This window comes from Anarhichas minor, unplaced genomic scaffold (genome assembly GCF_050575085.1).
Source record: "Anarhichas minor isolate MPS153535 unplaced genomic scaffold, ASM5057508v1 ptg000003l, whole genome shotgun sequence".
Taxonomy (NCBI): domain Eukaryota; kingdom Metazoa; phylum Chordata; class Actinopteri; order Perciformes; family Anarhichadidae; genus Anarhichas; species Anarhichas minor.
In genome coordinates, this window is record NW_027466449.1 from 10,780,341 (window position 1) to 10,807,119 (window position 26,779).

General features: G+C 39.9%; 2 protein-coding genes across 2 annotated transcripts; one reads left to right on the forward strand and one right to left on the reverse strand.

The window, feature by feature from the left end:
- The first annotated feature begins 829 nt into the window (after positions 1–829).
- gtsf1 (gametocyte specific factor 1) lies at positions 830–3,112 on the forward strand. The gene is made up of 5 exons (XM_076091505.1): positions 830–932; positions 1,046–1,152; positions 1,277–1,403; positions 1,494–1,577; positions 1,959–3,112. Exons 1-5 carry the CDS (start codon positions 848–850, stop codon positions 2,018–2,020), a joined length of 465 nt encoding a protein of 154 aa, XP_075947620.1. The 5' UTR covers positions 830–847; the 3' UTR covers positions 2,021–3,112.
- Positions 3,113–7,723: 4,611 nt separating this feature from the next.
- On the reverse strand, positions 7,724–12,812 carry nr4a1 (nuclear receptor subfamily 4, group A, member 1). The gene is made up of 7 exons (XM_076091514.1): positions 12,229–12,812; positions 10,464–11,256; positions 10,216–10,345; positions 9,963–10,126; positions 9,643–9,845; positions 9,351–9,529; positions 7,724–8,855 (listed from the first exon to the last, which is right to left on the reverse strand). Exons 2-7 carry the CDS (start codon positions 11,244–11,246, stop codon positions 8,599–8,601), a joined length of 1,716 nt encoding a protein of 571 aa, XP_075947629.1. The 5' UTR covers positions 11,247–11,256; positions 12,229–12,812; the 3' UTR covers positions 7,724–8,598.
- Between the last annotated feature and the right edge of the window lie 13,967 nt (positions 12,813–26,779).

A 26,779-nucleotide genomic window follows, 5' to 3' on the forward strand; every position in this document is an offset into this window, starting at 1 on the left:
TGACAAATTTTAAGAGGCGTCTTGCCAAGTTTTTGCTAGCAAACGTTACTAGCCAACTTTTTGTGTGCATGCGCTGTTTAAAAGCAATGTTTGACGATTAAATGTTTACAGTGCAACCAATATTTCTTGAAAAATCTGCCGTCGCACGTAAACTGCTCTAAAATACACCCGCATTTAAAATAAAACATCTTAGTTGCACGCTTCCAGGTGCCCGATTGAAAAAGGCCGACCTGTGATGACGGGGGTTACGGTTTAAAACCGTAAACCAATAAAGTAAAACTGTAACCAATAAATAATCTAACTAGCTAGCTAGTGCTAAAGTAGTTTGGAAGTTGAATCAAAGCCGGTGGCGTCTACACTTTTACTACAGGAGGTATTCGGCCTCCTGGTGCGAATAAATTGCTTCCAAATATAGTTCAGGTTGTTGTTTCCTCAGGCGGCTAATGGGCCACCTCAGACTAACAAGCACGAGACTGTAACTAATCGTTTGTTTCTCATGAATGACCTTTGAGGCCACATATCTGCTTCTAAGTGGACTCTATGATCCTGTCTTGCTATTCCTGTTTTGCATTGCAGTTGTACTAAAACTAGATGTGCTCAGGACTAATATTCAAAACAAAACTAGCTACACCAGCAAACAAACACACTTTCAGCAGATCAATAATTTGCCACACCTGGAGAGTTGGACCGAATCCTGCAGATGATCTGATTGGTTGTCATAGTTCTGCAGCTTTGTGCATCTAGAAACTGGTCACTATTGTTTCTTTTGTCTACATTGTGTTTTTTTTTGCATTCTGCATCTTTGCCTTTAGCCAGTTGGTGTATCTTCAGTACATCACAGCTAGAGATGGCGACCACGATCAGATATGGAACCACTAGCTCTCCATGCAACACTGCAGCTGGCGAGAGAGCACAGTTGGACGAGGAAACTGGTAATATTCAAGACGCTTTAATACATTTTCAACATCTTAAGTTGCTGTCTTTTTTTTTAGTTGTAAATATTAAAGGGTGAAATGTATTCATTTGTTCTTCTCTAACTTTAAAGAGGAAAAAAAAAACTGTGACCCTGACAAACTTCAGCAGTGCCCTTTTGACAAGAACCACCTCATCCGGGCCTGCCGCTTCCCTTACCATCTTATAAAGTGCAGAAAGGTGAGTCGAGTGCTTGTTCACCGCTAACACCAGCAAGTATGGAAAATATTGTAAATTGACATGCAAGGATGTGTGTATCATGTATGGTTGAAAACTGTAAATCTCCTTTTCTTTTCTCTCATAGAATCATCCGAAGTTGGCCAGTGAGCTGAAAACCTGCCCGTTTAATGCTCGCCACCTGGTCCACAAGCATGAGCTGACACACCACACTGAAACCTGTGAGGACAGGATATCCGTGGACACTGAAGATGGTAATACAACCACTTTATTGTCTCTTCTTTACCCTGCGGAGTCAACGTGTGCTTACTGTGTACCTGAGTGGGATTATGTTGTGTTTACAGGGGGAAGCACCAATGGGCATTCTCAATGGCAGGTCCCAGTCAGTACTTGGGTAAACCAGGACATGTCTGAGGATTGGGACAACGGTATAATTATTAACCACAACTTGTTTTTTTTTTGTGATTGAACAAACATGATATAATGTGTTAATTGGTGAGCTTTGACGGTGCTGGTAGGTGGATTGTCTCAAGAGAGAGTCAGGCTATTTGTTTCCGGTCTTTATGCTAAACTAACCGTTGCCTTCTTCATATTAAGCGTACAGACATGCGTGGTATTTATCTCCTTATTTAACTATCGGCAAGAAAGAGTATTTCTATGCTTTTAAAGGAACAATCAGTGCTTGAGTTAGAAATATTCAATACACCGTATCTTAAAGCAGTATTGTTTTTCTCCCCATGCGTACTCTGAACCAGACTTTGAACACATTGATTTAGTCTGTTAAGGTAACTGAGAGTTTTGTCTTGCAGAGGCTGATGATGCTGCTGTTCCATTTGTGTGGGGTGAAAACACAGCCCTGAATCCGAAGTAAGTGGTCTGCTTCAGCTCTTAGCACCTGTTTGTGCATATTTTCTTTGTACTTTTAACTGTTCTGTCTCGTTTCTCTGCAGACCGGAGCCAAATTTTAGACCTCCCAATACCCTCCCATGGTCTGCGATGTAAGCCATAATGCACTTGGTATCCAATTTAAAGCTTAATGTTACGCCTATTATATGTAGTTATGTATGGATATTTCTTCTAATGTTTGTTCTTAGCAAGTTTTTGCCCACAACTTTTTTAAGGTAGGACTTGAGGCATCTAGTGGTGAGGTTACAGATTGCAACCAACTGAAAGCTTCAGTCAATAGATTTCCCTAAATGCTACATGCTGTTCCTTTTTAATTTGCATAACTGTATTGTCCATTGGTCATTTTTAGTGCCCTGATGTGGCAAGTACCCTAATTGCCGAGTTTAGTGACGGTGTTTGTACATGCTTCAAAACTAATGCCTCATTTTTTTTTTTTTTTTTCTGTATTGTCTAACCTTCCCTGCTGTTACAGTAACAAATGTCACTGGTTTTATATTAAAGGTGTTGATTTCAAATCATTTTGTGTGGTTAATTATGAAAATGTTTGATAAAATCAATTGCATGTGCACAGTTTGAAAATCTTCTCAGTTTGGCAATTATTGAGGAAAATGCATTCTATTGAGCCTCAGTGGCAACACTATTTAACAGTAAACATAGTAACACTGTCATCACATGACCACTGGATGGCAATACTAGCCAAGCACTGACATCATCACTATCTTACTACTTCCCTTTGAAACTTCATTCTTTTGATTTGATGCATCTCCTCTTGATTCAAGGAGCTCCTCTGGTTATCAAACTATTTTAATAAAGACACTTTTCATGCATGAAGTACAATATTCGGCAGGTGCAGCAGTATTCAGATTCTTTAAGTAAAAGTAATAATACTGCACTGTAATGCATCAGGAAAATTTACTTAAATTATTAAAAATAAAAATGTTCCCTGTGGCTGTTATACTATTATATTTTAGATTATTATTTATGCATGAATGTAAAGGAAACTTTTTACCTTTGTAGTTGTTTGAGGTTGGGCTATTGTTTTTAACTATTAACTAATGATTTTATTAATTATGTATTAATCTGCTTATTTTTGTTGACACCTTCACAATGCTTTGTTTTTATCGAAAACAGTCCAAACCTGACATTACAAATTAATTCAAATGATTGCAGTAATTCAAAGGAAAAGCAACAAATTATTTAAGTTGGAACCATGACATGTTTTTGCATGAAAAATTAAGTAATTAAGTAATTGCCAAATAACTATTTAATTATTTCAACTGTACTTGTGCTGTTGGGTAATTCATAGTAAGATATTCATGTTTCGTATGCAAAAATCTCCATTTATAAAGTAACGCTTTCAGATTAATGTAGTGAAGAAAAAATATCTCCCTCTGAAATGTAGTAGAGCAGGAGTAGAAAGTTTCATGAAAGACAAGTAAAGTTCAAGTACCTCAAATTTGTACTTAAATACAGTATGTGTGACTGGTTTCCTTCCACCAGTGGGCAGGTGACATTAATGTTGATCTTGAGAAAATGTCTCCAGGTGAGAACTGAGTGACCTCAGTGTGACGAGTGTCAGGATAATCAAGGCCGGCCAGCCAGAGAACTCTGTCATATCTAAGTGGCATTATTGATTTCATGTGACTGTCTATTTTAGTCGTGGCTATTATTAGAAGTGTTCAGACGGGCTTCTTTGCTGCCCTATCACTATCTGTAAGGATGAGTACGACTCCTCAGAGCAGAGTACATGCAGGACCTCTGTCTGCACAGGACCGATGTGTCTATAGAAGCACTGCCTTTTTAGATGTACTGTATATCTGTTACTACCCGTCTGAGAGATATGTAGAAGCTAGTGTTGGTTCTGAACTCTTGAACTTGTCACTGACGAGGCTTACGTGTCATGTATTCCCAACTGAACCAAAGTTAGTAATGTTAATTGGCACTGTGTGTCATACCCGCGAGAAGGAGCTGATGTTACATTACATAAATGCGATTTGATCTGTTTCTAAATAAATCTGCACTAAGACAGATGGATAAATATCTTTTCAGATGTTCTCCGATTTCTAAATGCAGTGGGTGTTTGTCGCTGAGATTTCCTCCTGAGAATCTATTGTGGAAGATGCTTTTCTGATTTACAACAAAGGGTCTTTAAAACAACATATTAAAGAAACACAAGGCAACATAAACACACAACAATAATAGCCACAACCTGTTACAATCCTGCATTTAAAATTAAGTTAAAGTACTGAAGTATTAGCAACACAATATAAAGTTTTGAAAGTAAAATACTAAATGCAGAATGCCCACTGTCAGTGTTATATTATCACATTACTGGATTGTACATGGGGTGCAATTTTTTACTGTTATGTACACTGTTGGATAGTTTAAAATGTAACAATAAATCATACGTTATCAGCTGATCTTATTTTTTGTATGACAACTCTTAATCTGAAAAGTAAAAAGTACAATATTTGCCTTTGAAATGTAGTAAAGTAGCATAAAATGGAAATACTCTGTAGCCTATTTCAAAACTTAACTCAACTTTTCAATGCTGGCAATGTCCATATTATGCATATAAACATACAATTAAATGCCAGTCTAATCTATGATGAAAATGTTGGTGTTTGTCCAATATAATAATATTTTTCCTCTAAAATATCAATAACAAGATCAGTAATAGATTAGTAATAAATCATTATTAAATCTTGGCTAGAAGTGTAATGCCAAATCCATATATAAACTCTATAAACCAGCAGCATAAAATTAAACTAAATAGCCTCAGTACATCTTGTTCCAAACTGAGTGTCCAGTACAAGACACCGCCCAATCCAGTTGAGCAAAGACAAAAAGTATACAGTCACAAAAGAAACTTCTTCACCTCTCCTATTTAAGTGGCGTGATTAAAATACATGTCTATTTATGGCATAATTAGGGTGGCTTATTTGTCTACAGCTTCTCTTCTCCTGCAAAGAGTATATTGTGCAGTCGGTGCACCAATTTGGTCCAGACTGAAATATCTCAACTATCCGATATCCATGACATTTTCTACAGACCTTCATGTTCCTCAGAGGATGAATATACTGACTTTGATGATCTCCTGACTTTTCTCTAGCACCAGCGTAAGGTTCACATTTACAATCAACAAAATGTTATAATAAGGCTCTCTGTCGATCTTCTTTTATTAATGTGACATTGTCATATTCTCCAGGACACAAGAGTCACAGTATGGAGTGAACAATTTGGTCTCGGAACTGGCCTATAATCTTGTAACTCTGTCTGAAGCCTGCTCCTCTATTATCACTGTCATTTCATACTCCACTCACACAAGCTGCAGTCAAGTTGCTCTCGCCCCAGTTTCCACTGAGGCATGATGGGTGGATCATGAGAGAGCTGCCCTACTCACCTTATCATTATCAGCGTACCATCACCCACGTGAAGTATGTTCTGTAATCAGAGTGATGCTGGCTTGAACTGCTCTTGTTGCATAAGTCCGACATTTACAAAGTTATCAAGGCCTCCAGCTTGTATATTAAGTTTCATTACACCAGAAGAAACATTTCAGATCCTGTAACTCAAGAGAAGCATGAGACCAGCTCAGATAACGTAGCTGTAAATTACCTCTCAATCCAACAGCAAAGACTGTTCTCAGTATTTGATATGAGATCTGAAGCATAGTGATGAACCCACATGTAATGTCATACATATAGTGGGCATTACTATGTGACAGCAACTGAACATGGATATGTGCTGAGTGACTGGGATTCTGAAGTTAAAGATACACCACAAAATGTGTTCTTCGTGATGCCTTTTAAGTAATCTACAATCAGACAAATGCGTCAAAGTGCAAGTGACCCTTTGTAAAGATCTATACTTTCTTATTGAGCTGTAGCCTATCTCCAGTCCTCTGAATTGCTGCCCACATTTGAGTATTTTTCAGTTATTCATCTGGTGTTGTGCTTGAGAAACAATTGAACAATCAGACCGTAGCAGCTTCCGTATAGTATTGGCAATTTGCTACCACGGTCCACCCCGCACTCCCCCCCCCACACACACACCCCACACACACACACCTTCTGCCCAAAGGTTTAAATTGGTGAAGCTAAACAATGGTGGTTGGCTAGCCCAAGGCTAGCTGGTTAACATGCTCATTTCAGTAGATATCTCGAGAACACAATTCATAGACAGTTTTGGAATAATGTCAACACTGTAACCTCTTCTCATTCTCATGACAGGGCCGTTAAAACAATAGTTACAAGTTAAGTTCAAGGGCCTCTATGGTAGGAAGACCTGGTTAAGAGAGGAACTGAAAATAATTTGAGTTTCCTTTAAATCCCCCCTGACCCTACCAAAGGAAAGCACTAAGAGGAAACTTAATTGTTAGCTTAGACGTGATTTATTTAGAGAACAACCACGCCCGTATAGCAGCACAAGAAACCTAATTGGACGAATGTCCACTGGGTTAATCCAAAATTTGTCCAACTCAAAAAAACTGTCTTCCTTAATGTGACCGTTTTAATCCAACAAAAAAAGGGTGAATTTCCTCCCTTCAAAATACAAAAATATAAACCAGGAAAAAGCAATGCAATAAATCTCCAAAAAGGAATCAAACTCACTGGATGTTGGGTTGGGAAAATAATTATCCGGCCTTGGTTTGTTTTGCTGCTCAATCTTTATGGTCCTCAGTACTCAGTAGTCTTCAGTCTGTCGATGTACCACCATAAAAAGGAGCTAAAAGTGGGTATTTTTAACCCAGAAGAATGCCGTCTCTTCTCCCATACAAAAATAAAATTCCCTTCCCAATCAATTGTCTTCCCTTTGTTTCCTGGGCCACGCCCCCTTACACCTGTGGGGAACAGAGCACCTGACTCGTGTTCACTTGTGGGAGGCGACAAGTTAAAGCAGGTGAAGGGATAGTACGCCATAGGTTTAACCTTGAAAGGCTTTATTAAACCCTCTGTTGCTAATGCATACATATTCTTTCCCTCACATTTGTGGTGGTGTCACACTGTGGGGGAACCTCGCTTATAGAGGGCATTGTGTAAGCTAAGTGCGGCTCCCTCCAACAGATTCACAATGTAAGCTATCTTAGCCTCACTGTCGTAGCAAAATGGCTGTAGGCACTAAAAGCTAACGGACACTGGGTTAGTAACTCAAGGCAGGTGTTGGGACTTTGCCTGTTTTGGACCATTATATTAGATCATATAGGCCCACATGCTATTAACTGGTGCATTTATGTGATCTCCTATTGTCTTGTAACAACATTTACTTCAAGCAGTACAAGATTTACATTCGTGTTTTAACACACACACACACACACACACACACACACTTGTGAGAGTGTTGCACTGTACAATGATGAAGTTGTCTGAGTCACTTGAGACCGGACTGGGAATTCAACCAGACTCTAAATAAAGACCAGCACATAACTAGGAGGGAGGTGAAGGGGGGTACATTTTTTCAGCAACTGTTCTGTTGCCAACTAAAGAATTTATAATTCACTAAGGCTTACAAGCTGCTGGCACAGCAACGCACAATGGATACACACAATGGAAGAATAAACAGGAGACTAACTTATTTATTATTAAGTAAGTCATATAAGTAAGTAAGTAATATTTTGTGCAAGTGCAAGTAGGGACAAATAGTAAAAATGACAAAAGCAGTTGGAATATGCAGTCTTACATTTTATTTCATGTTTAGTTGCAGTAAAATATAATCTCTTAGTATGTAAAAAATAAACCCAAACAAATTTCATTTCGCCCAAACTGCAGAATACAGTTAATGTGGCAACAACACCAGCAGGTGTTTAAACAGGTTTAAAACAGATTCAAAATAATCTACATAAATCCAGTGTATAAGACAATACAGAGTATAGCTGCACAATGTAAATTCATGATACATGAATGATACTACTGAATGATTCTGTAGGTTTAACCTACTGTATTATCACCAAATCATATGGTGGCATTAGCTATGAAGCAAACTGGAGCTCTGAGGGACTCTGAGGCTGAGAAGTGTATTTGAGTGGTTCTGTGAAATAATTGAAAACATCCTAGCGCACCTGAAGTATTTAATCTAAACTGAAATATAATAACCTTTTTTAATCGTTGAGCTGAAGATATGATGATGCTTTGTCGGATATTCTACGTGCAATTTACAGTCGAAAGATTGTTATTAAAAAAACAAGATTATTGCGCTTACATTCTTATAATGATGGTGCAGATATGATTTGTATTCAATTTGTAACTGCTTAGAAAATGCAATCATCTTCCTTTTGTAGGGCACCTTGTTGTATGTAAACAGTCACCTTTTGGTCCATGCGGCCCGTCTACAGAGTACACAATTTCCTGGAAAAACAAACAAGGAAGAGCATTTTGGGACGGCTCCTCGTACATGTTGCTTCTGCAAGTTTTATAACTAATTTGCTTTATAACTCGTATGTAGGCCTTTTCCTCAAGAGCTGCATAATCCCTTAGGATTCTTCTTCTCCAGGATCCTCAGTCTGTTCTCTTTGGCTCTCATATGAACTGCTCTCCCATCTCACACTCAAAACGGAAGCGCATCCATGAAGATTTTGTCCACAATCTGCGGCGGGGGAACAAGATCTTCTAATTTAAGGTAAAATATACGCTGGTAGCCTTGAGTGCACAGAGTCCTGAGCTCAGGAAGCTTCCCGAGAAGTCTGGACATATAATTTGGCCGCAACGAGTCGGAGCCGCAGCCAGAGAGGTGATCTTTTAGGCAAGCGATGAGCTGGTTCTGCAAGTCCTCCACACGTTTTGGCTCCTTGAGACCATGTCGGTCTGCAGAAGAAAATAAGATACAGGTTTGAGTCATTGTTTTCAAACACTTTGAAATGCGAGAGTGACACATCAATAGAATTGATCACGGTTTAATCTAATATTTTATTATATATTATATTTTATTTACATTGCTGAAGCGCACACAGACTGGTGTTGTCAGAAGTGTTAATGCTGCTGCATTGGAACAATTCCTCGGCTTTACATGTAAACCTGCATTGTGTTTAGTGTGCTGTGATATATTGCTTCTCCTCTGCACTATAGAGTACATGAGGTCGTGTTACATTCTGTCATATACACCTGTCGTGTCAAATCCTGTGTTGTGCAACATCCTTGTATTGTTTGCACCAATGAAACCGTGTTCAAACTGTTGTCGTTGTTGGATAAAAATAACTCTGAATAACTTTAAATCTGAAGAAAAAAAAAGTGTGTTGAAGCCTGATATACTTCTAAAGGCAGATGTGTTAAATAGTGTTAAAGGATGACTGAATATCTTACCCGTGATTATGACCAGGGCTGTGAGACAGGAGCAGGAGGAAACGTCTAGCTTCATGCGATGGAGACTTTGAGAAAACTCCAAGATGGAGTCAATCCAGTCACCAAAGCCTTGGACGCACTGCGTCTTGTGAAGCACGGCCCCATTGCAGAAGATGAGCGTGTTCATTTCAGGATTGGAACTTTAAACAGAAAAGGCAACGCAGGTTATTGATTATATCCAAGGCATCAGGAAAATGACACGTAAGCTGTATCATATACATGATGACATTTATTTTTAGGGGGCTGCACTCACCGATAGGCAAGACGCAAGATGAAGAGTTCGACAAACGCAGATTCCAGCAGCAGTTCCTGGTCTTCTGAGCAGAACTCAGAGTAACCTGGGATGCTCTTCGCCCACTTCCTTATGGTCTCCATGGAGGATGAGAGTAAGTCGTAAAACTGTTTGACGTCACTTGCGTCAACTTTCTGGTTCGGACTGACTTCGGTCTCACCAAACTGAAATTGCAGACAGCAGAGAAGTTCAAACAGATGCCTACGTGCGTAATCAAATATTCCCAAAGCATAAATAAGAGGGATTTTGTTTGTTGTTTATTGTTTGTTTTTGTTTTTTACCTTGGAGTAATCCAGTTTGCCAATGACTGGGTTTGAGTCAATGTGGGCCCTCACAAGTGAAGCAATCATGCTCACTGGAGACACCGTGGTCGTCACATCCTGGACCACTTTAGGCTTTGAAGGCAGGCGACCTCTTCGCCCTTTCAGGCTGTCCGTTCTCACAACTGAAAAATTGATGACATCAACAGTTATTTTCAGTTCATCTTCACCATCCTAATTCTACGCCATTCATCTGGGTTTGTACTGAACTCACCTTCCTTCACCATGCCCACAACTAGACATTTTTGGAAACGGCAGAACTGGCATCGATTCCGCCTCCTCTTGTCTACAGGACAGTCTTTGTTGGCGAGGCAAACATACTTGGATTTTTTTTGTACTGTACGCTGTGAAATTAAAATTAAAATTACTCTTAAACCTGCCCCAAAGACTGACACAATACATGCAATCATCTTTGTATAGAAATAGGGTATGTGCATGCATAGACAAGTCAGATCTTATTACCTTGAAAAACCCTTTGCATCCCTCACAGGTGCGAACCCCATAGTGCTGACAGGAGGCGTTGTCCCCACACACAGCACAGCAGCCCTCATTCCCACTGGGACTTTGCAATTTGGGTGATAAGCTCCCCTCCAGCTGGTCAGTACCATCGAGAATGCGTGCTTGCTCCATCGCCAAGGTGGGGAAGGTCAGTGCTGACGGTTGAGGGTGGTTCAAAGTGAAAGGATCCTGCTCTTGTAAGTGTGTTGGACCAAAATGAGACATGTCCTCCACAGAACCAAAAGGGAAGAAAGTGGGCTCTTGTGGCACTGAGGTGTCCTCTGCCACCCAGTATCCTGGACCGGGTGAGTATGGCCCGAAGGCTGAATCCCAGTTGGACGCATGCTGACTCTGGAACCGGGGGGTTGAAGGAGACAAAGTCGATGCAGGGCTGCCAAAATAATCTGACCCACCAGGGGACACAGCCTCATCCAGATAACTCAGCGTGAACGCTCCAGGGTAGCAGCCGTAAACCTGGAGGTCATCCAGCTTGAGGGGGGTCTCCTGGCCAGACGATGGGGGGACTAGTACAGGGGCTGCAGTAAACTGACATGAATATGCATCAAAGTCGCCACTGTGAGTGTCCACCAGGGAGTTGATGCTTGGCAGGGATGGAGCAGAGAGGCGGTCACGTGGGCTGATCATATTCACAGCCAGTTTGGAGATAAAGTCTGTGCTCTGAAGCTCCGAGCTGCCAAGGCTGTTCTCATAGAGCTGAGATCCATGCTGGGGGTGTATGCAAGTCATAGCTGCAAAACTGAAAAAGACATAATCAAAAATGTTAGCGCCAAACAGATTGGAGATTTTTAACTTTATCTTTAACACTCAAGCCATGGTAGCCCGGTAAGGGATCCAGTGGTGCAAAAGTTAGCAGCTGGGCCCTTTTTTACTCTCCCTCTCTGTGTACAGTATTCATGTGCTGGCATTTAATACACTAGTGCAGCACTCGCTCAAAACGTGCCTGTTTGCAACGAGCTGATTGCTTCGCCTCTGGTATTTCTGCCTGCAGCGTTCTGAAACTGCTCTGCCAAACAACACTCAACACGACGCCCCCTGCGAACAGCATATTCATTGCACACTGTTCATACTGTATATCTTAACACATTCATATACCCCTACTGTTTATACCGTAGTTGTTCTTACTTTTTATTCTAAATATCACTCTGCACTTTACTGCTTTTGCGCTTCTGTTTAGATGCTGTACTGCATTTTGTTGTCTCAGTACTGTGTGCAATGACAATAAAGTTGAGTCTAATTTGAAACTGAATCAGGTTTAATGGCAAGAAGTTATCACATACATTGAATTTGCCTTGGTGTTTTGGGCCATAACAATAAACATAGTGTGAAAAAATAAAAAGCAAATACTGCAAAAGTTAAGAAAAATTCACAATAAAATATTATATTATTAAAAAAACGGCACAATATACGTTTTAAAATAAAGAACTGTAGTTTTGTGTAGGGATGTGCTAAATATTGGCATAAACTAGTCTTTTTCTTGCATACCCAGTTTGACAGCCTTTGAGCCAGGCTGTGACAAATGGGTGTAACACTGAGACATGCAGGAGCTGTAAATACTTCACTTTGCTTTTTACTGAAAACAAATGGGGAAGGGGCGGCTACTTTCTCTACGATAAACTTCTTTTAATGCCCAGGTGTCACTTGTAACGTCTATAAAAAAATTTCGCATTCACATATAATGTATTATAAAAAAGTCATTCATATTTCATACCTGTTGGGCTCGTCTACAAGTGTTTTGAACTGTCTGTAATCCACAAACAGCCGTCAGTCATCTTCAGTGTTTCCCAGCTGAGGAGCAAGTCGCTCCGCACACATCCCCGCAACACATTTATACTATCCGAGTTATTGTACCCATGACGTCCGGGAGATTTCCATACATGGCTGGGCGGTGGGCGGGGAGATTTCCAGCCCCCGGCCAATCACAGCGCGCGTTCGAGAGAATAGACGTTTGATGACGCACTTCGGGATTCCGTTGACGCGGGTATGCGAAGAAACCGCAGCATTGTCCTCCCGACACACACACACACACACACACACACACACACACACACACACACACACAGCGGAGAAATAGACACACAGCTAAATAACTCAATAAAACGGAATATAACTATTTTGTGCAGGAGTAAGTTGACATTGACACACCGTTTGCATCAGTGTCTCTTGTTGTATCATACTTTAGTCTTGATGATAACAGAAAAAAAAAGAAAGATAGATATAATTTTTAGTTTCTCTGGCATAAACTGCTTATCTGGTGTGTAATAGATGACAAAATTACCTGCATCTGCTACAGGAACTGTGTAAAGTAGTTACCTGCCCCAGGGTTTGAGAAGTCAAGGGGTGTGTAATGCATTTGGAAATATGCAAAAAGCACAACATCCTATGACATGGTGGGTCCTGCTGTGAAGGCCTCTTTCAGTTGTCAAAAGTTGGTTGTTTTCGGTTTTGCATATTGCTATGTTAATTCATGTAGTAGGTAGTATAGGCCTACTCTTGCATAAGAAAACTGTACAAATTGTACAGGGAGTGGGAAGAACAAGGAGCAGAAACAGGTTAATCCAGCAATGTACAATGTACAACCATGTTCCAAAGATAGTAATATGGTCTTCCTATAATTGTGTCTATAGAGGGAGGAAAGCTTTTCACAATCATGTGCAACAGAGATTGCAGGCCACACACACATCAAATAAAAATTGTTAAAGAATTGCTGAATATTTTAATGAAGGGACTCAGTTGTCTGTCGCACTGGGATCCTCGTTCTTGCCGTCTGTTCACAGTCACAGCTGCAAAAAGATCAAAAGTTATGTGGCTGCCATTAGCTTCGTCGCCGAATTCTTGGATGGTACACATTTTTGGCTCGTGAGCCCTTGGTAGTAGTCTAGCAGTAGTAGTGGACTGCAGTGGAATCTAATAACCATCGCATAGTTTTTTTTTTTCTTCCTGTGATGTCATGCCAGCAGTGGCTGAGCCTCCCTGCTGCACAGAAACTGATTTTACTGGTTATCTGATCTTGGTTAGACACAGGGCACATTTTTTGACTTCAACATCCTTTGGACGCAGATTCATATGAAACAACTTCAAGTTATCTTTCAGAGTTGTCACTACAGTAACAGTTGTTGGTCCGTTGTTGGTCTGTCTGTGTTTGAGTAAAGGCTGACGTGAGCGTTTCAACGTTCTGTGACGTGCAATAAATGTGGCCTCTACTCCCACACATGCACACACACACTGTACTTGTTGTGTATTATCACATGTGCATAGCCAGAGCTCAACCCACCACCTGTTGCTCCTCCAGAGTGCTATTTTGGAGTTGAGAAGATGTTTGTCATTGTGGAGAAATCCTCTAGTTCTTCAGGCCAACCTTTTTAAACCCGGAAAACACATCTGTGCTTGTTTCTGGTGATATTTCACCAGCTTGACATCTCATTTTAAATCTGCAAGCAACCAGGAGAACTGTGGGGGAACCGTGTGGGAGATCAGCATTGTAATGACACCGATAACAGAGGGATTTTATCAGATAGACCGACTCCGCCGCTCCAACTGTTAAGGCCGTAAAGTAGTTAGAGCTGTTCGTCATTTTGTCTATTAGATTCCTGGTTTGCATATGAATGTAAATGAGGCCGTGATGATGCTATCAGTGATCGTTTTCCGAAGTTAGAGGATTTCACTGCTTGTGCACAGTTAATAATTGTTGATTTTAACCCCATTCAAAGATTAGTAAATTGACAGAGATTGTGGTTAGTTCCATAATGTTAAGTGATATTTTTAATTCTTTACATACCTGATTGTATAATTATGACTGTCATGACATAAACTGGTGCCGGTGCCGGTGGCACTGACCCCCATAATCATGAAGTGCTTTGAACGGCTAGTCATGTCACATATCAAATCCATTCTTCCCCCCACCCTGGACCCTTTCCAGTTTGCATACCGTGCCAAACGGTCCACAGAGGATGGAATCTGCTCTGCTCTCCACCCAGCCCTCACCCATCTGGACACAAAAGACTCATATGTGAGAATGCTGTTCATAGACTTTAGTTCAGCATTCAACACCATAATCCCACAAAAACTCATCTTCAAACTTGACCAGCTGGGGCTCAACACCTCGCTGTGTAACTGGCTGCTGAACTTCCTCAGTGAGAGGCCACAAGCAGTACGTGTCGGCAACAACACCTCGAGCAGCATCACACTGAGCACAGGGGCCCCTCAAGGCTGTGTGCTCAGTCCACTGCTCTTCACCTTGCTGACACACGACTGCACAACAACCTGCAGCACCAATCACATGGTCAAATTTGCAGACGACACAACTCTGGTTGGTCTCATCACCAACGACGATGAGACCCACTGTAGGAAGGAGGTCAGCCTTCTGACCAGAGACAACAACCTCCTTCTGAACAACAGCAAGACCAAGGAGATTGTTGTTGACTTCCGGAGAGGCCACACTCAACACCCACCACTGACCATCAATGGTGCTCATATAGAGAGAGTGAGCAGCACCAAATTCCTGGGGGTGGACATCAGTGAGGACCTCTCGTGGACAGCCAACACAACATCATGTGCACTTTTTACCGAGGCACCATTGAGAGCATCCTGACAAACTGCATCACTGTGTGGGGCGGAAGCTGCACTGACCACAACAGGAAAGCCCTGCAGCGCATAGTGAACACAGCTGGAAGGATCATTGGTGCCTCACTCCCCTCCCTGCAGGACATATATGACACTCGCCTCACCCGCAAAGTGACCATGATTGTGCGCGACTCCAGCCACCCCTCACACAGTCTCTTCAGCCTCCTGCCATCTGGGAGAAGATGCCTCCGTGCTTGCACCACCAGACTCTCAAACAGCTTCGTCCACCAGGCTATTAGGAAGCTGAACTCTCTCCCTCCTCTCTTTCAAGACTCCCTATGTCTGACTGCTGCTAAATACAATATGTCCGACTGCTGCTAAATACAGATTGATAGTTTTTTTCTTATTATATATATGTTGTCTAAATGTTTTTTATCTATTGCACTGTATTCACTTTATATGTTTATATGTTTATATGTTGGACTGGAGAGAAACGTCTTTTCAACTCCTCTGTATGTTCAGTACATATTGTGGAATTGACAATAAAGCAAACTTTGAACTTTGAACTTTAAACCAATAATCTGTCCATTAGCTATGCAGATACATGTACATCTGATATATATATATATATATATATATATATATATATATATATATATATATACAGTATCTATCAGTGCACCAGTCTGAAACAATGCGAAATCGTGCAATGAAAATGTCCTTATCTTAAATAGATAAAAACGATAATGAAAACCAAGCCTGTGGTTAACCTAACAAGTCCAATACTCTGCTTTGTTCTCACACGTACCTCTGCTTTACACCGACTTAAAACACTGTGTGAATGTGACATTAGTAAACACCTGCCTCTTTACTCCATCCCTAGTCTGTTTTAGGACTTGCAGATAGATTGGTGTCTGATGCAGCTCATATTCTGAACCTAAAACATCAACATCTCCATTGGGAACTCCAGCATGAGGCGATCGTGTTCAAACATGCCGTTGTGCACACTGGCATCTTAATGAGCTGTGACAGATGGTTTTATTGGGTGTGCAGAGGGTAGATTGTTTGGAGCCTTGCAACATGATATGAAGTATATTTTGAAGGTATTTCAAATATTTTGCCAATTTAATTTACATAATAACATTGGCATGAGATTGGGACAACACAGCAATATGACAAACTACAGCCAAAATGATCATGAAGTTAAGTTAACAACATTTTGACTAACAGTTAAACACGTAAAGTAGCTAAAACTGACAAGCTTTACAACGGTAGCATTTACAGGACTGTTTTTCCATGACGATATTAGAGTCACTAATTTTCTGATTAATTAATAGTGTGCGTTTAGGCACACTGAAGATCTGACAATGACAAACTGATGTTTACCAGGTATAGTGTGTTTATTATTGTCACTATCAAAGTTTAGTATGTTAGCATGCTACTATTTGCTAATTAGCATTGAACACAAAGTACAGCTGAGGCTGATGACAATGTCATTAGTTTTGCAGGTATTTGGTCATAAACTAAAGTATTGGACTAATTAAAAATCTGACCTGATGATGACGCAAGAGTAAAAGTTAAGGGATCTATTAATCCTAAAGGAGACATAATTGTCTGAACCAAATTTCATTGCAATCCATCCAATAGTTGAGAAATTTCACTTTGAACCACAAATATGAACCTCAAGGGCCCTTTCTTCGAATTGGTGGGATTTGCATGTCGTCACTCTTCAAAATCAAACTTCATTGTTTTTCTCATTTTAGCACCGTATATATTAAAAACAGATCTTTAACTATCAAAAATTAGTAATTGTCAGTCTCAGGCTATTTGTTTATTCATAGGGTTTCTAAGTAGAAGAGGGTTCATATGAGGAACAGGAGTTTATAGTACAGCATAACATCAAAGCTGAACACTTACCACCTTCAAATGGTTTACCAAAACTATGTTTAAAAAAACAACAAAACAACATCTTAGAAATAACTTGGGTTGCAGGACTCTATGATGAGATTTACATTCTCAGTCATGCTTACGATATGATTAAAAATACAGAAAATAGAGTGAGAGAACTTACTCTGGTCTTCCATTGGCCCACAGGAAACTAATGCTACTTCCTGTTGATCATGTGACTTGTTGAATGACCCACATTTTTAAAGGGGAGTAATCTTTCAGGGTAACAGGACTAAATGAAAACCTGGGTCATAGATTTATGATGACAACATTTATTTTATGGTTAAGTTGGAAATAGTGTGACACAATAATATAAAAAAAAGATTTCTGAAGGATTCTAATCATAAGTAATGGTGACGTGTAGTGTTAGAGATGAGACGGGTGAAAATCCTATTAATCCTTATAAGGTTTTACATGATGTATCTTCAAATTGCAATTAGGACAATGTGCAGGATACTTTGCTTTATATTATAATGTATTATACAGATACTTTTCATGCATGTTTTGCATATAATCTCCTGTGAACAGAAAAGGCACCAAAGGGTCCTCATGGTGGCACTAAAAGGAAAAGTTAGGAGATCCCTGTAGTCATATGGTATACTGTCTGGGTGCCTGTAACGGATTTCATGCCAACTCATTCAATACTAGACATTTCACTAAAACCCACAAATGTCAACGTAATGGTGGCGTTACATGAAAAGTCAGGGATCACCAAAGCCAGTAAGATTCATCTTTTGGGGACAATAAATGTCTGTACAAAGTTTCAAGCCACTTTTCCAGAATATCTTCGCTCATTTGGTGTTTCGATGATAGTTGTGAGGAGAGAGCTGTCCAACACATTATTCTAAAATCTCCAATAGGTGTCAATGATGAATGAAGGTGAATTGATTAAATATAATTCACCTTCATTCATCATTTTCATGTTTTTCATGGCCACTTGTGTCCTGTGTGGAAGCATCTGCATTAGTTATATTTCTCCGCTGATCATTAGATTATCTCCACCAGGATGTAATGAGATTGGTTATGTGTGTGCGTGAGCGAGTGAGTCTGCATGTGTGCATCTGTCTGTCTCTCCGAGGCTAATCCATAGATTGTATAAAAAAAAGTGGGCATAGTTACTGCGAAGTCACCCACTGGTTTGCGGACTGCCATTTTGAAGCCTTGAGTTCGACGTTTTTGCCGTCGCAATCTCTGCTTTTTGCAACCAGAAATGACATGATGGAGTGGAGCAAAGTAAAACCGCTGAATAAGACATTTTTAAACAACCAAAACGGTTACAATTAACTTCCATGAACTGAAAACACACTGTAAAAAGGTTCAAGTTCTAAGACAAAAACACGGTCAACTCTAAGACCGGATAACGCTGTGGTAACGCCCTACATCATAGTCTGCTTTATGGTCCATTTTACTCTAAATGGGATAGTTTACTAAATGTCATCTTGCTGTATTTAAGAATGCTTGAAACTAGTGATTGCAACCATAAACTAATGTTTACTGTAATAAATCAGTGACTGACTTTCTTTTGCATCCATAGGAGTCATCCCTTGATGGCTTTTAGAGCGAATGCAAATTTAAGGCCCTTCCGCATTGGCTTCACTTTACAGACCCTGAGAACCCGAAATTGCCTCCATGTGAATGATTAGATCAGAATCTGACGTCCAGGTGGCACCTTGTATGGCAGCCTCTGCCATCGGTGTATGTTAATGGCTGAATGTTGACATTTAGTGTAAAGCTCTTTGAGTGGCTGAAAGACTAAATAGACGATGTAGAGACAAAGTCCTTCTACTAAGTCTATTTTTTACTGTCATTGACTACAGACGCCTCACTACTTTTAAAGGGAAAATTTGCTACGTTCCAACTTCCAACTTCCAATCAGTGCTGATGGTACAAATAAATTTCCCAGTGCTGGCTGTGCAAAGATGTACCAGGATGATGCAAGCGGCAAGTTTGCTGCTATTCAAGTTTTCTTAGCTTTTTTTAAGTCTGATAAATTAACAAAGTAAACTCACAAATTAACAAAGAGTAACTCACATGAGTCAATAAAGGAGCCGGGGCAGACAGCTGCATAGAATCACATGAGAGCGTATCTGATTACAGCAGTCGTTGCAGACACACCTGGTGAAGATGTGCACTTTTCTTGTTTCTCACCGTTTGTATTTCCCCAAAGGAGACAATTGACTACATTATATCTGTGACAGCGTATCATTGCTGTGATGTATCTTAGACAGCTTTCAATTTATGGCACTATAGACGAAAAGCCTAGAAACTACAAGACAGAAACATTATAAAACAAAAATGATTATTTTGTTAAACAGACATGTGAATCATAAATGAAACTTTGCAAGAATTGTCAGGGATAATCCCTGTCTCCTTCTGTACCACAATGTGGAATATGTTCCAAAAAAACAGACCATAAAATTCACATATTTGAAGAAGCTGCTGCACCAATGACGAAAACATGACGAGGCCTCCTTGAGACTCTTCCTCTTTTTTTGACCAAACATACCAAGCAGTTTTTCGTCACTCTTATGTTCTAACCATGACGTTGAAGTCACGACTGTCAGGTTTCACTTACCAGTGTCAAATGAAAAGAGGATCAGTCACATGTGAAACATATTCTACATACAGATCCTATAAATGATGGTCTAGTCTTCTCCTCCATGTCTCCTCTTCATAGCCTTTACTGTCCTTTTGTTTAACTCTTTGTTATATATAATATCCATTACTATGTTTTAATCAGCTGTAACAAGCTATAACAGTGTACTGTGAGACAATTTATTACTTCAGTACAGGAGCAAATGACATCTTATCCTTACTGTCTGTTGCCACTTCAGAGTTCTAAACTTTTGCTGACGTTTGCACCAAGGGGGTCAGTTTCACATACTCTTCATGCTCCATCTGGTGGTGCAACACGGGAGCATGACATTCAAGTCTAACTCTCTCCAGCAAAACTGGCCGCCCAAAAATATCTGGCCCGCCAGATTAGTTTGATAATCGGTAGATGAAACTATCAACAGTCAAATTGTCCATTGGGAAATGTTCAGAATGAATAAATAAATAAATTAATGGCATATTAAATCGCCTAATATTGTGTGACCATATATGTTGCCATGGCTATTTAAATATACACTTATACAAATGTTTAGTTTTACCTCCACTGTGATTATAATCCAATACACAAACAACGTGGCTCCTAAATGGACCAAGCCACTAGGTACCAAATATCGTTTATTTTTTACATTCCAAGCTTATGTTACGGTTTTTAAATAAAGCTTTGACTTTCTGACTTTTGGACTGAGACAATCAAAGAGACAAGGAACGCCAGAATATGTCACGACTGTTGTATTCTTTAATGCCGCACAAAACGAAGACATCGGCACACAATTGTTGTTGTTTCTGACTGTCCTACACAACATAACCCCACGGGGGAGCAGTTGACTAAGCAGTTATAACAAGAAACTCTGAAACTGTCACAATTTCCAGTTGCATTTTTTTATCAATTTCCTAAATTAGACATCGATTATGTTCTGGCTTGTCATCTAATGGCTTGGAAAAACGTTGTACCAGGGCCAAACTTACTTGACCCCTGTCCTACAGGTTAATATAGTTCATGGTCTTGTTGACACACTTGTTGCAAAAATATAGCTGATTTAATAAGAAATCCCACTTGGAATTAGATGCAGTAGGACCACCTACATAGTCAAGTGTTAACAATCCACATTATCGCAGTGTCCCAGGTTTGATTCCAGCTTTGGGACCTTTGATGTCTCTCTTTCTCCTCCCATTTACAGTCTCTGTGACTGATATGTTATATTACATTGTTGATATTGATGCATTTGTAGCATAAAAAAGGTTAATTTGACTGTTGTAGCTAGTTTACTGGTTTATATACACTACAGTGTCAGTTTGGTAGGTTAGTCCAAGGTTCCAAAAAATATAATCGTGTCCCCTCCGAAGGGTCACAAGATAAATCTGAGGGGATGCAGGATGATTAATGAGAGGAACGACAACAACGTACGATGCATGGGGCTGGAGAAGTGAAGGTGGCTCACTAGTGACACCACTAGTGTAGTGGGGTAGAAATAAAAAGCAGCATGAAATAAAAATACTCCAGTGTAGTCTCTCAAAATTGTATATTAGGTAAAATAATTGAGTAATGTACTTTACATTCCACCATTGACTAGAATACATCGGTTCTTGTCCGTGCAGACATTTACATTAATTCTGTTATTCTGGTTTCTACAAACTCTTACAGAAGTCACACCAATTAAGAGCCACTAAAACCTGTCTGTGTGACAGCATGCTCATTACATTAACATTGACTTTTAGGTCAGGGTTGAAATTCAGCTGAATGTTTGGGAGATTCACTGGTGTCAATGTTGCTGGCCATGAGTTACAGTTCACAGCTTTATAATTGTTTCACCTGTAAAAACCTGAAAAGGTATTGGATCTTAAAATTAGCTGAATCTCATTTAGCTGCTTCAGTTTCTGTCACTGTCACACATAAAAATATAATGAGGACGTTGCTAATGTTATAAGTAATACCCATGATTTCCCTACTATGGCAAGTCAAGATTTCTCCTGCAAAAATGGCTGATCCTCCAAACAAAAAAAAAAAACAATGGCAGTATATGGAGTATTGTTCAGGAAGTGAAAAATTACCGAACCTACCTCCTCAGACAAAAATTGGGAAAAGTGGACAATTTACATAAATCATCTTGAATGATGCTGAACAGTAAAATAAATTAATATGAAACATCTTGAAATTAGAATGTACCTTTACGCCTATTACAAAACATATTCTGTATTGCACACGAGTCTTTTTAGCACATCCTCAATGAACACTTAGCACAGAAAACAGTTTGTGAACTGATTAACCACTGGAGGGCAGCATCCCGACACGATTGAATATACTGGACAAACAAATGCTGCTCAATCTTGTTTTATAAAGAAAAAAATGGCTGGATATTCAGCAGATATAAAAAAAACAATATATTAAGTAATACTAGTTAATTAGTTCAGATCCACTGAATTGAAAGAAAGTTGTTTAAAATAATGGATGTAAACTCATCATATGAATACTAATGTGAGAAACTAATCAATGGGCCATCTACATACTGAACGAAATCCACAACCTCATGATAAACTCTCCACAGTAGCCGTCAGTGCTGAACAATAACTTTCCTTCCAGATTACATTAAGCGAAAATGACGCAAGGCTTGGCTGTGCTGTCATCAGAGGCATTTAATCACAGCGCAGTTTGAATAATGAGCACTGTCTCCATGCTTGTCGACGTCGCCCGGGTGGACATAATCTTTTCTGTCATCCGTTTGCAGGTCACAAGAATGTCCCCCTTTGAGCCTTCCCACTCTCACATTCCTCTCTCATTGACTGCCCACACACACACACACACACACACACACACACACACGGTGGGCTGCTGGACAGTCCAGCACTGGGTTCATTCTCAGGGGCCAACCTGTCCATGTCACTGGAGGACAGTAATTGGAGTGAGAAAGACAGTAAGTACAAGTAGTCATCCGAGGCCTAATTTACTCGTAACTTTGGATCACAATGGCCCTTTAACTTCATGGTAAATAGAAACAACTACAACCCAGCTAACCCAGTTATACAGTTGGCAGTCAAAAAACAGGAGAAAGTAGTATCTGCCAAGAGTGCAATACTTACTCATAAAAAAATATGCAAATTTAAACAAGCATACCATTTTGAATTATTCAAATAGGAATAGTTTAAATAGATCTGCTCATAAAATACTCTTCTAATGGTACAATGGAAGTAAAAATTAATAAATAGCCACTGACTATGTGGGGGAAGAGTACTCTGTAAAAAACAGTTAACTCACCACACACGTGCCCGTGCCTTGCACACACACAGAGGAAGAAAGTTTAAAATTAAGAAAAGTGCAAAAAATTAAAAACAACCACACACTGTTATGGGACAGAGAGAGGTGCACGTGGCCTATACTCGCCGCTGAAGCCTCACTCCTAGAACGGCCGCTCGCGCCACTCACGTGTCTGATCCTAATAAAACACAAACAACAAAAAAAGATCATTTCACAAGATCCTAAGAATCACAAACTACCATCAGACTCGTAAACTCCTGGGAGAAACCAAAAAATACACAAAGAGGGTAAATTATTGAAATATAATTTACCCAGTTATAGGAAAACACTCAGGAAGCATTACGTGAGGCCCAAAATTACTTGGTTAAGCGAGAAAGCTAGTATGCAGCACGGCCAACACCTCCAGCAACTCCATATCTCCTCACAGGCCTGCGCGGCCGCCGCGGCGGGGTGCTGGTGCTTTTGTTTTGATTCCTCTCCAGGCCTGGGACAGTAGCCATCAGTGACTCACACATACTGGCTCTCGGCTGACTTAGGCCCCTTTTTCATCTTCAATGAGTTTCCTCTTGTTTTTCCAGATACAGTCCATGGATGAAATACCGGTGTTATTGTCTCAAAGTTTCCTGGACCTGTTCAAGGTCAGGAGCCAGTTGTTTAAAAGTAAGCAAGGGGTCTTTATAAAGAGTTTGTGTTTGCACCGGGGTTGATTGCACTGATGCAAAGTGAAATCCCCAAACAATACAAAGCCTCGCTTGTCAGTACCAGACAGGGATTGAAGAAACGTTGTATAGGGTGGAAGAGAAATGTCAGCTGTTGCAGCCACAGCTGCCATTCAGATAGAAATGGATAATAGCTCTGCCCCAATGTGCTTATGTTTGGTCTCTTTTCAAATCACAATGAATTCCCCGGTCTCATCGGCATGCACAGTACAGTCACTGTGGTGCTGAATTTAGCCCAACAAACTGCTCTCACACTTAACCGAAGAAACCAAAGGAGGAAACAGAGAGTCATGTGAAAACTACAGGTCTATAGGTGTTAAAGATTGGACGCAAAAGAGTGAGGAATGTAACACTGACACAACCGTAGCTCTAAAGTGATTGGAAAAACAAAGCACAGTAACATGCTGTGGGATGTATTCTAGTAAGCATGTGATCTAAAACCAAATAGAGAAAGAAAAAGAAGAAGCAGTAGCCGACAAACCACACAATGACTAGACAGACGCACAAGGTTCCTCCTTTCCCCTGTACGTCTAAAAAAAAAGTTGATCAGTTCGGGTAGTTTAAGCAACGTGATATCACAACTTGCGGACTCTCTTCTTTCATAGTCGTCATTCGCGTGTCACTATCCCCCTCAACGCTTCTTTGAGTTCAATATGAAGTGTGTATGTGTGGCTCATCATCACCACAGATGAGTCACTTCTACCTTCTTGGATTGAGAGTAAGAGGCCTTTGAGGTGGAGAGAGTGTGGGCAACAAGTGAGAATATTTTGAACTGCGTCAGATAAAAGCAACTCTGTATACCATGAGCCGACTCACTATATAGATAAGATACTCAAAGTCAGTTTAGACCACACCGTGTATCAATTTCAGATGCTATAATTGACGGAAGAGGCTGTTTTTGTGGGCCATCATCAAAAAAACAAAAGTGAATTTCAGCTTAATATAATCATTGTGTTTTCTGGGAACATGGTACAATATCACTGGGCTCCATCCTCTCTGTTTTCCTGGAGCTTGTTTTTGAAAAAAAAAAACGGTGAGTCAACATCCTCTCTCCTCTTGGACAAACACCCCTGCGTACGGCATTCCTTCAGCCCAGACACTCACTGCTCTGCAGCCTGAGATTTCATGCTGTTTTCATTTGCTCTGACATGGTGGGAGATGACGACAATATGCTGTACTCGCTTGTTGGCTCTACTGTTTCATCAGTGTGGATGTGGTGGTTGTAATTGCTCAACATACCCTAGAAAAACAGCAAACTTTCAGAACAGGGTGATCCGCACCACTTCCTGTCTTTGGAGACAGGAAGAAGTTACCGTCTTCCTCTTTCTGTCAAACCACGCGTGCATATCTACTGGTCTGCACGTTGTTACACACATCTATAGTTTTAGAGCTTTATTTCAGTGAAAGAAGTGATGCCTTTTTCAAAAATATTTAGCTGTTTCAATTTCTGGGAAAAGGTTTTAAACTGAAGCCACACTGTTTAAATATATAACCCCATGACACTTCCTCACACTCACTCACAACTGTCAGAGGTTTTATATAACAGCATGTCATTCCTTGACCCAGAAGCGGTGGTTCAGAAACAACGTGGGTTGATCAGTGGGACTAATATAGTAATATATATATAATAACAGTAGTTTCACGGCAAAAATATTTTAGTATTTCATATTACAGATATTACTAATTTGATTTCCTCCGTTAATTATTTTAAAAAATTTAGTTAATTTAGGACATTATTATCCCAACTTTGAGTCAAAAATCACCCACATGCATTCAATATGGAAATTAATAGGATGGTATTTCTGTCACGAATAAATGCTATACAGAAACTTACTTTGGACCACATCCTAACTGTCTTAATGTGCGGGAGATATGCGGCTTGTGGAAAATGGTGCAATATTTACTTGGGTAACTATGGGGAAAAATAATCGGTCATAATCGATGAAAAAGTTCATGTCCACTTTTCCCGTTGGAGTTTATAACTCAGGACCTGCCGCTAGTCTCCTTTTAGCAGTTAGAAAACATTAGCTAGCTAACATTGCTGCAATATTGGATATATGCAATAACTGAGTAGGCTAGCTAGCTAGCATTTAGCTAAGTAGCAACTTGCTAACATATAGCTAATTAATGTTAGCTTGCTAGTGTTTGGCTAATTATCTCATCTTCCTGTTGTGGTTTGCTTCATTTATCTTGATTAACACCAGGATTGACCTTTAGGATGGATAGATGGAAATGCATGTGTCAATGCAGCACCAGAAGAAATAGTGGGTTAAATAATTTGTAAAAAGTCTCTTTATAACTACAGGAAACTGCCCTTAGTAGTGAAAGAAAGACATTTGCAGATTTTTCTACATAGTTTAGCTAAGTAAGTTAGCTAAGTAGCGTAACTTGGCCTAATTGCTACAGTTTGACCTTTTACTGAAAACAGGTAGGGCTACAGGTGGTATTCTGAAATCTGACCTTTAAGTATAGTTTAGTAACATTTTATGTTTTTTCTCTCTCTGTGCATGTGTGTGTGTGTGTGTGTGTGTGTGTGTGTGTGTGTGTGTGTGTGTGTGTGTGTGAGAGAGAGAGTATAGATCAGACTGGAAGTGACTGAACGTTGGCAGGTGGTTCCTTATCTGACTTTGTGTCAACATAAAACAAAAACCCGTTTAATAACTGGGGTGTATTGTACACCATATGTAGCCTACATCCACTGTACATGTTTCACAACTTGAGTAAAATATCTCAAATCAAAGACAAATACCTTGAAAATGATTAAGTTTAATCCAGATTTTGTTCCTGATCTAATGTATTACTGGAGCTTTTAGAAGCAGGACATAAAAGAGAGAAATAGAGATGCAGAGTTTAAATAAAACACAGTCACATGTGTATTGTATTAAGACTAAGTCTACGACTACTAAGCCTACAAATGAGTCATTCATTCATTCACCCCTAAATATACACTGATACTTGCCACATGCTGCTGTTGTGTTTCCTGTGTTAGCCTTAAAGCTAAATGGTCATGATTGCCTGACATATGAGCAGCACAGGGAAATAAAAGCACAGACTATTCACTGACAGACATTCACACCTGTCACTCGCTTAAACAGGAAATACATATACCAGTAGTGTGTGTGTGTGTGTGTGTGTGAGGTTACGTCCGTGTATGTGTATGTGTGGGGGAG